Source organism: Trifolium pratense, linkage group LG5, assembly GCF_020283565.1.
Source record: "Trifolium pratense cultivar HEN17-A07 linkage group LG5, ARS_RC_1.1, whole genome shotgun sequence".
Taxonomy (NCBI): Eukaryota; Viridiplantae; Streptophyta; class Magnoliopsida; order Fabales; family Fabaceae; genus Trifolium; species Trifolium pratense.
The window spans coordinates 43,889,461-43,900,337 of record NC_060063.1 but is presented as its reverse complement, the minus strand read 5'-3'; the positions used below and the strand labels follow the sequence as shown (position 1 = coordinate 43,900,337).

The following is a 10,877-nucleotide window of genomic DNA, read 5'->3' as shown; positions in this document are numbered from 1 at the left end:
TTAAGAAATCAACATAACCAAAATAATTTATTAATCTAAAAGAAAATTTATGCATTTGGAAAAAAAAATAGATTTTTAATGTGTTTACTACATAAAACTGTCATTAACACGATAGCAGGTCGTCCAACGAATCTTGAAGAACCTCTAATATCATCTTAAAACTGGAAGTTGACCTAACTCAACCGACTTATAAAATAAATATTGTCTCTTATAAATTTAGATCACCTTACATCTGAGACTTGCTAACGGAATAATATGATTTGGTGTTACTAATTTTTTCTTTTTTTTAGAAAGGTGTTACTAGTATTTTGGTATACAGTGAAAGTGCAATATGTGTTTTTAAAGAGGTGAAGGTAGCATAAGGTAGCAGCTTTAGTAAAAGAAAAGAAAGTAAAGGGAATTTGATAGAACAAAACATTACTCCCTCCTTGTCATAATATACGTCGCTTTAGCACTTTTATATATACAGTATTAAGAAATATAATTAATGTTGAACGGAAAAGAGAAATTATAAGTTGAAGAGAGTAGTAAATAGTTAAGGGCCCGTTTGGTGCACATGATAGGATAACTGTATCATATCCTGCCGCAATCCAGTGTTTGGTGATATAGCAGGATATGATAAGTTAATCCTGAAGCTTATCTTATCTTGTCTCTCTAGTTATAATTCTTATCCTGAATTTGAGCTGGGTTACCAGCAGGATAGGATAAGAAAAAAAAATTATTGATTTATTTTATAAAATATATTTTAAAATACATAAAATAAAATTAATAAAATAATTAATTTTTAAATATATATGTGATTTTCTCACTGGAGTAATTTTGTAATTTATATATTCTAAAAAATCAAAATTTTACTAAAATTATAATATTTAAAAGTAAATTGATTATTATATAAAGTTATTTGATTACTTATTTATATTTTTTATTTATAAAATTCAAAGTATTACAAAATAATTTTTAAAAAATAACAATTGTTTTACAAGAGTAATTTTGTCAATTGAATATGTTATACTCCCTCCGTCCCATATTATAAGCAAAAAAAATCACTTTTTCATGTCCCAAATTATAAGCAAAAAAAAACTAACTTTTATCATTTTCAAGATAAACTTTTATTTAATTTACTCTCTCTCTTCTTTTCCCTATAATCAATAACCAATAAAAACTGTTTTTACATCTTCCCATGAAACTTATTTCAACAAACACACAAAAAGTCAACCTTGAAATTATCATATTTTACTTTTCTTAATAAGTGTGAAAATATTTTTTTTGCCTATATTATGGGACGGAGTAGTATATCTTATCATATTATTATGAGCAGGTATGTATTAAAAACAAAATATAATAGTTATCATGTTTGTTATCCTGTGTGCACCAAACACAGGATATGATAACTGAGTATAACTGTTATCCTGCTGTTATCCTATCCTATTTTTATCCTGTTTTATATCATATCCTATCACTATGTTATCCTACACACCAAACGGACCCTAAGGGTATAATAGAAAATATAACATTAAATACTTTATTGAGACATATACTATTATTCTACGGAGGGAATACAAGATATATATGGATCGATCGTGGTGAGGTGAGATTAGGATGTGTGAATCATTGTGTCTTTCTATACGGCAAATGGAAAAAGTGAAAGTAGAACAGTATTTTGGTGATCCCAAGAAGATTGATTGTCTTTAAATACATATTTCAATTGTAGCAGCTTTATATTTTTCTTAATTTTATGTACAAACATGAGACAGAGACCCCTGTCGGAGAGGGTAAATATAGGACTATGGGAGATTCTCTTGGCTACAGTATAAAAAACTATTTGGAATATAATTTGTACAAAAAAAATTATTAAAAAGTTATATATATATATTTGGTATAAAAAGGTTAAATATATTTTACGTTGTTTATAAAATTGATGAATTTTAGTTTTTGTTCCTATAAAAAAATTATGTTTTTTCACCAAAAAATAAAAAATAATTATATATATGTTTCTATTCGCAAAATAAATTTATTTTATTTTATTTTTAGTCTTTAATAGATAAAATTTTAACATGTTTTTGAATTTTGTTTGAACATAATATAGGCTTATATAAGTTTAACATAATATATAGATATAATATAGACAAATCTTGAACATAAAAGTTCATAGCATTGACATTAAAAATAAATGTTTAAATGATATTTTGGTCCTTGTAAGTTGGTGTGTTTTTGCTTTTAGTCATTGTTTTTTTTTCTTTTATTTTAAGGAATTCATCTCTGTAAGTTGTCGTGTTTTTGCTTTTAGTCCTTAAAGCTAAAATCCGTAGGAAAATTTGTAGAAAAATCCGTAGGAAACATGCAGATTTTAAATCCGTATGACAATTCAAAGGAAAATCCGCATTTTTACTGTGGATTTCCTACCAATTTTAATTTTAGGGACTAAAACCAAAAGATTTTAACATACAAGGTTGAATTGCTAAAAAAAATACAGGATTAAAAACAAAAACATGCCAACTTACGATGATCAAAAGACCGTTTAAGCATAAAATAAACATAAATTGGTCATTAAAGACTAAAAACAAAATAAAATAAAAATTTAGGATGAAAACACGTAATTTTTTATACGAACGAAAAACATATTTAAAACTATTATTAATTATATAATGCTTTTTCATTCATATATATATATATATATATATATGTGTGTGTGTGTGTGTGTGTAATGAATTATGATGAGTTCTCATCGATCAATATTTTTAGAGTCTTTTTAATTAAGCTTTTAACCAAATTTTATTAGTTTAATATTTAATTTAGGGTCATTTTAAATAAATTGCAATTTTTGGTTTATCGAGTCATTTAAGGATTTTTCTCTATTAACGTTTTGTGTACCTTTTGTTTTGTGAAGTCATTGACATATTGTGTTTGACCAAAGTGGAGTACACTATTTTAATATCATGGCCAAATTAAAAGGAATGATGGGCTTATAGGCTGGTTGACCCGATCCAAAAAGAAAGGTGTCTAATTTCATTGGTGGACATGTATTAAATGGACATCACCATAACAAACAAAAGGGGATTCAACAAGCAGCAACATAGTTTCTGGTCTTGTTCTTCTCTTAATTATGTTGCTTATTAATTTAATTATGAGCAGCTAAATTTTCATGATTGATCTTTAGGAGATTCTAACTACATTTGATCTTGAACCTTGTGATTGTCATTTGATATGATTAATGAACTACGAAGTTATTTTCTATTGATTATTCCTTGTGCTTAATGCTTTGTATGAATTTGCAACTTATATGATGATTTCAATGATTTGTTTTACTATGACGATAGAATAAATTGTCGATCTAGGAATAATTGATCAATTGACTTTCGCTTAAGACATTTTGGATTGTTAATTGAGATTTAAATAATTAAAGTTTTTATTCCTCACTTGATCATCAATCATCCTAAGACATTAGGGATTAATGATTAAGGGGAGAAGATTATGTTACCAAGACATAGGGCATAATCAATTGTGTTTTAATCTAATCATGAAACTAAATTGAGTACTTTGTTACCATACATGAAATTACCAAGATAAATAGTAATTAGATAAACCAAAAGGATCAATCGCCGTTTTTTTATTACTTTGAATCCTAAGTTATTTCCAAAGTTTATGATCAAACATCAAACCAAGAAAAACCCCCTTGCATTTTAATCATTAATCCTAAATTAATTTAATTGTTTTGTCGAGATTGAAACAATCCATGTGAATACGAACTTTAATTTTATTACTCGACAACAATTTAGTACACTTACTAAATTTCTATCAAATTATAACTGTTTTTATTTCTCATATTTTGTATAATTTTTTTTTAAAAAATTCCATTTTTTTATGTCACACATACTGAGCTTCTTCTTTCAATTATTTGTGTTTGTTCTGCTGATTGAATTTCATTTTCAGTATCAGCTGTCATACTACTACATGTACATGGTACATATTGGTGATATTTTGGGAATTGAGCTTATTTGATTCTTTGTATTATGTCAGGCCTTACAGCATGCCAATAATAAAGTTTCAATTTAGAATCTCAACATAGAATTACTTAATGTTCAATCATTTGGTGTACCTGCCATGCAGATAAAAAAGAGAGATTTTATAGTTTATAGCTGAAAGTTAATTAAGGTAGTTTATATATAGAACATATTTTTGTGTGATTGCAGAAAAAAAAATTAAAAGTTCAATGTTGTTAGACTCTTAACACACATTTTAATTAACGTGCATTGTTATTGAATTTGGTACGTAAATATAAATTATATGAGTAATTAACAGAAATTTAATTGAAGGTGATTCAGTGATTTTGAAACAAACTACGATATAATCTTAAAATTTTAGATCATACTTAACTCAGCCTTAAAACGTCGGCTTGTAAATACTTTCTCTATGTATAAACTACTCATATTTAGGTCATCTCATATTTAACATAGAACTCTTAATTGATACTCTATTTATGCACGATCATATTTTAACTACTCTTTATATATGAAGATTAGAAAGAGGATATTCATTAATCAAATATTATATTAAATCTAGAATTTTTTTCTTGAATAGCAAATATATAATATATAAATATAAAAACGAAAACAATACAAGAGAAGTTTCCGAAAAATAAAAAGACATCAGAAGTACATTCCACCAGAACCTAACAATCTCTATAGTAAAATAAAAAATAAAAACAAATAGACAAATAAAATTACAAACAACAAGGCAAACAACCACCAAAACTAGAGCCCCTCAAAGACACCATGAGAACGAGAAAATCCCTCAAAAAGAGAGAGGCAAAGATCAACTATCAGTATCGACAAATAAAGCAAAAGAGGGCAAGTTGATTAATCATGGATTGCATGCGGTTAATATCATTCTTCTAATAAATTATTGTTTCATTAGCATCAAAATTTGACATCTATCACTTTTTTTTTTCCATGAATATGTTGAAATTTCAAATTCCATTCGGGATATGAAACGTGCCTTTCAAGCTCTTACATCTACTTTAGTAACTTTTATTTAGACAAAAGAGACTTTGTTTTGTTGTTTTGTGAAATTAAGCTCAAACTTAAATATTTTGTTTGATGTAAAATATATTTTGGAAAAAAACAATATAATGTGATTAAGTGTGTATTATACTCCCTCCGTAACACTTTATAAGAAAAAATACATTTTTTAGGTTCACTGTATATCCGTTACAAATAATAGTCTGTGTATAATTTTAATAAAAAAATAGAAATTTGATTATGAATATTTAGGATAATTTAGTAAATTTGTTAGTAATTAACTTTATTGTATTATTATTATTATTATTATTATTATTATTATTAATAGTTAATAGTATATTGTTTTTTTTTATGAAAAATATTGTTTATGTTTCTATTTAATTTTATGCATATTCATCTTATTTTTTATATAATTATTTTTATTGTCTATTTTATTCTCTTTCTTTAATTGAGTTTATCGTATTAATTTATTTTGTTGCTATTTTTATGAGGATAAATTGTTCTGTTTTGTTCCAATCTATAATATGTTTTGTTTCTATTTTTAAGCATATCATTTTTTTTTTGTATTTATCTTATATTCTTTCTATATATTTTCTATTTTTATTTTTTTTAGTGAAATTACAATGAAGGATATAAAACTTGCAACGTGATTAAAAGTAATAAGGATAATTTAGTAACATTGGTGGTAATCGATTTTAATCTACTAAATAATATTCTACTAATATATTAAAATCGATTACCACCAAAATTACTAATTTATCCTTATTACTTTTAACCACGTTGCAAGTTTTATATCCTTCATTGTAATTTCACTAAAAAAATATTAAAATAAAATATAGAAAAATGATATGCTTAAAATTAGGAACAAAAAAAAATTATAGATAGGAACAAAACAAAACAATCTATATACATAAAAACAGGGAAAAAAACAATAAAAAATTTATAGAAAGTTTAGTCAATAAAAAAAATATAGAAAAATAAGAAAAAACCGCATAAAAAGAGGAATATAGAAATATAAAACAATACTCTAAAAAAAAAGGACAAACAATATTTTTCATAAAAAAAAGAAACATAAATATTTTTTTTAAAAAAAAATATACACGGGACTATTATTTGTAACTGAAACATAAAAAATCAATAAATAAATTTACAATAAATAATTAATACAATAATTTCATTTATATAAATAATTTCAAATAAATAATTTTATTTAATTTTAAATAAATGTTTTACATTAATATAGTGACAAACTCAAATAACAAATAAAATTCTCGACTCGATGCACGGAGTTTTAAACTAGTATTTAAACTAGTATATTAGTAATAACGTTTATGTTGCAACCCTTGTTTCATTTCACTTTTCAGATCCATCACTGTTATTCCCTCATTGCCGGCACAAATAAGAGGTTTGGAAGAAAGAAACTTGGGTCTGAGAGTTGCAGTACATACACACATGCTTTAGTTAAATAAGCATCTTCATCTATTCTGAACCAAAAAAGTGTTTTTTTCTACTTTAATCAAGTAATTTTAATTTCTGATAAACTTAAAGAATTTTGATAACGAGTTTAAACTTCAATAACGAGATCCGGAACAAATTAGGTGTTAGCTTTATAGAGAATTATTAATTATAATAGTAAATATTAATTATAAATAATAAATATTGTGTTAGATGAGTTTCACCAAAAATGACTGATTTCGGGAGAACCAGGTTCGGTTTTTGAGTGGAATAATTTCTTGATCAGACTTTACTTACATAGCTGTCGAAGAAATGAGTGTAGAATGTAGAGGTGATCAGGAGAGAGAAGTTGGGAATTGGGATGATGTCTCACGTCTCAGGTATAGGTGGAGGAAAGTGAAAAAATTCATGTGCAGAAGGTATATAATAAGTACCATGTAGCTATGTAAATCTAACTATTGAAGAAAATGGCCCATCATGGACCATTTGATGAGCCTGTCTCCCTCTCGAATTTGAGCCATTTTCCAAACCCTAGCAAAACTTCACCATCATCATCTTCCTCAAAATTCACGATTCTCAATCTGTCACACTCTCTTCAATTTCTCCAATTCACTTCTTTCTCTTCTCAATTTTCACTCATCAAACCCTAATTCAACTCATCTCTCTCTCACACCAAACCCTAATTCACTCTCCAAAACTCTATTCAAGCGAAGATCAAAGTTTTCAGAGTCAGTGGATCAACCTAAATCCAGATCGAGGTAAACACTACTTGATTTGGATTCAAAGTCAGTGATTTTTGTTCTTTCCATTTTTGAGAACGTAAATTTAGGATTTTTACAAAGTTATGAATTTTAACATTTGAATTTGTTGGATTTTGTCCCCCACTTGGTTCATGATTGAGATTGTTACATAAAGTTAAGATTTTTTCATTTGGGTCTTAAAGATTTTATTTTATTTTATTGATTTTTGGTTTTGTCTCTTTTTGTTGATTAGATTTTGGATAGTGATGTCTGTGAACAATAATAACACTTCTAAAGGCATTGGTGCCTCTTCATCATCATTTGGTAATGCTGGAATACCTTCACCTTCTATGTCTACAAATCCTGTGTTTTCACAAGCCCAGGCTCAAGCTCAAGCCCAAGCCCAAGCTCAAATTGCTGCTAGTTTTCAAGGGCAGTTTCCACAGTCTCAAGCTCATGCTATTGTCCAAGCACAATCTAAGGCTCAGGCAGCTCATGCGCAAGCTGCGGCAGTAGCTCATGCTCAACTCCAAGCTCATTTGCAAGCTCAAGGGTTGACTCTTAACCAGAATCAGGTTGGTGGTTTAGGGAATTTGGGAGTTTCGTCGTCGTCGATGTCCACACCGGGGAGTGGTAGTGTGAAACGTGGTCCTTTTAAACCACCTATGAGGCCTGTTGGGTTTTTGCCTCAGAATAATTTTTCACCGTTGAGACCAATGGAACTCACGCCTGCTGCACGGAGGAAGAAGCAGAAGCTTCCTGAGAAACAGTTGCAGGAAAGGGTGGCTGCTATACTGCCAGAATCTGCTCTTTATACACAGCTTCTTGAGTTTGAGTCTCGTGTTGATGCTGCGCTTTCTAGAAAGAAGGTTGATATTCAGGAAGCGCTGAAGAATCCGCCTTGTATTCAGAAAACTCTTCGTATCTATGTATTTAACACTTTTGCGAATCAAATTCGCACGATACCTATGAAACCAAATGCTGAGCCTCCGACATGGACACTGAAGGTAGTTGGGAGGATATTGGAAGATGGTATTGACCCTGATCAGCCGGGTGTAGTTCAAAAGTCGTCTCCGATGTATCCAAAGTTCTCGGCTTTTTTCAAAAGAGTAATCATTTCTTTGGATCAGAGGCTATATCCCGATAACCATGTTATTGTGTGGGAGAATTCTCGATCACCCAGTCCTCAAGAGGGTTTTGAAGTGAAGAGGAAAGGGGATAAAGAATTTCTGGTGAATATACGTCTGGAAATGAATTATGCACCTGAGAAGTTTAAGCTTTCGCCAGCATTGACTGAAGTTCTTGGTATTGAGGTTGAAACCCGTCCAAGAATTATTGCTGCGATATGGCACTATGTGAAGGCTAGAAAACTGCAAAACCCTAATGACCCTTCTTTCTTTCACTGCGATCAGGCTCTTCAGAAAGTATTTGGGGAAGAAAAAGTGAAGTTTACAACGGTTTCGCAGAGAATATCACACCATTTGTTCCCTCCAGCGCCTATAGTTTTGGAGCACCAGATTAAACTATCGGGAAATAGTCCAGCTGGGAGTGCTTGTTATGATGTAACGGTCGATGTTCCTTTTCCTATTCAGAGGGAGTTGTCTGCATTATTGGCTAATGTTGAGAAGAACAAAGAGATCGAAACATGTGATGAAGCTATATGTGGAATCATTAGAAAAATCCATGAGCACCGTAGGAGACGGGCATTCTTTCTTGGTTTCAGTCAATCTCCAGTAGAATTTATTAATGCCTTGATTGAATCTCAAAGCAGGGATCTGAAAGCTGCAGCTGGAGAACCTAGTCGCAGTGCTGAAAAAGAGCGCCGAGCAGATTTTTTCAACCAACCATGGTAAGCTTTGAGATCTATCTCTGCTCAGTTTTTTGTCCTCCATTGTTTTATTTTATTTTATATTTTGTTTTTTGCATGTCTCCTTTGCTCGCTACCATCTTTAATTGCAAATTAATTCATCATCGTCCGCTGGAATTAGTTGTGCTTTACTCAAAATAAGATATAATATTGGTATATATGTTAGTTGGACCGTTGGTTTTATACACCTATTTTCATGTCATATGGCTCAGCGTTGTCAAGTAGCTGAGCTGTGCTGCTATAGCATAGCGGAATTTGAACAAATCCCTATTGTTCCACTGTACATTAATTCAGTACAATTATTGTCAAGTAGCAGCTATAGTGGCACTGTAGCTTAGCGGAATTTGAACAAACTGCTCTTTTATACCATCCACAACACTGATATGGCCATGATAGGATTTAATTTCAAATGTTTTAAAATGTATGGTTGCGTTTTCTTTTATTCATTTGCCAGTTAAAATAAGACTTGAATTGATTTGTTTTCCTTTTCAATGTTTTATGAATACTTTAACTACTATATCAATTAACATATAAAATTTTACATCTTGTTTTAACAACTTTGAGCAGGGTTGAAGATGCTGTTATTCGATATTTGAATCGCAAACCAGCTGCAGGAAGTGATGCTCCAGGAAGCACATGATACCTAGAGTTGTCCTAGTGCTCCTTATTTGAAATCATTCATCCCCTTTTGCTATCCATTTCATATAAATCATGGGAATTTCAAAGTAGCTAGTTTTTCATCTTGAATGCTGTATTTGTGAATACTGCTCCATAGTATATGGATCGTGTGAGCACTGCAACTATCGTGTGAGCACCGCAACTAGCTGCAGTGCTGATAATTTATTAGCTAGTTAGGAGGAGAAAAATGGTAGCACCATAGTTTCATGTTTCTGTAGTTGTTGTAGTCCACAGTGGTGAATTCTTTGGTTACTATGACATTATGAAAAATTGTATTAGGAAGGATTAATTAATTTATGTACAGTATCTTAGGTTGTCTTGTAACACAACACAGGTGAGGAGAAAAGATATGTTGCATGTCTCTAAATAAGTATTTCTCATGTTGCATGATATGATTATGTTACAATCAACCTGTGATCTGTTGACATTGTTTTTTGCACCGTGTTACTTGTGTGATTTTATTATAATATAGAATGATGTGATTTTATTATAACATATTAAGTATTCAACAATGTGACATAAGATTTTTTTAAAGCTCTTATAACTTCTCTTGTGAACAATATTTTTATACAATCAAAGAGAAAGATGATACATTCTGCATAAGTTAAGGTATATGATATGATAATAAACTATTAGGAGTTTATGAAAAGAAAGCTATTATATCTCTTATATTCTAAGCTTCCGATAAGCTAACCTTAAATCTAATCATTTTCCTTTTTTTTTTTTATTGTAGTTTTATATTAAAAAAAAAAAAAAATCTACAGTAGGAATCGAACCCGCATCATTTGCTTACAATAAAGTTTTTCAATCACTAAAGCATGTGCTTCAATTGTAATCTATTATATTTTAAGCTTATTTCGATAAGCTAACCCTAAATCTAATCATTTTCATTCTCTTTTTATTGTAGTTTCATATTTTAAAAAAAATAAATTTGTATACAGTGAGAATCAAACCTAATCATTTTTGGTCTCTCTATCATATTTTTTAACTATAAATTGACGATGTAATATGTTTTAAAAGATGTGGTATATAATCTAATAATGAGAAAATATCAATATCGATGAAATTGTAAGATAATTACTTTATAACCTTATTTAGAAAATGTTGTATCACCATATT

The 10,877-nt window shown here is 29.3% G+C and overlaps 1 protein-coding gene across 1 annotated transcript; it reads left to right on the top strand.

The window, feature by feature from the left end:
- The first annotated feature begins 6,671 nt into the window (after positions 1-6,671).
- LOC123884517 (SWI/SNF complex component SNF12 homolog) lies at positions 6,672-10,125 on the top strand. The gene is made up of 3 exons (XM_045933627.1): positions 6,672-7,231; positions 7,467-9,062; positions 9,648-10,125. Exons 2-3 carry the CDS (start codon positions 7,480-7,482, stop codon positions 9,718-9,720), a joined length of 1,656 nt encoding a protein of 551 aa, XP_045789583.1. The 5' UTR covers positions 6,672-7,231; positions 7,467-7,479; the 3' UTR covers positions 9,721-10,125.
- The last annotated feature ends 752 nt before the right edge of the window (positions 10,126-10,877 follow it).

Coding starts and splice junctions, on each gene's coding strand:
- LOC123884517 (XM_045933627.1), top strand. CDS start 7,480: ATGTCTGTGAACAATAATAACACTTCTAAAGGCATTGGTGCCTCTTCA. Junction 9,063..9,647: donor GATTTTTTCAACCAACCATG/GTAAGCTTTGAG, acceptor AACTTTGAGCAG/GGTTGAAGATGCTGTTATTC.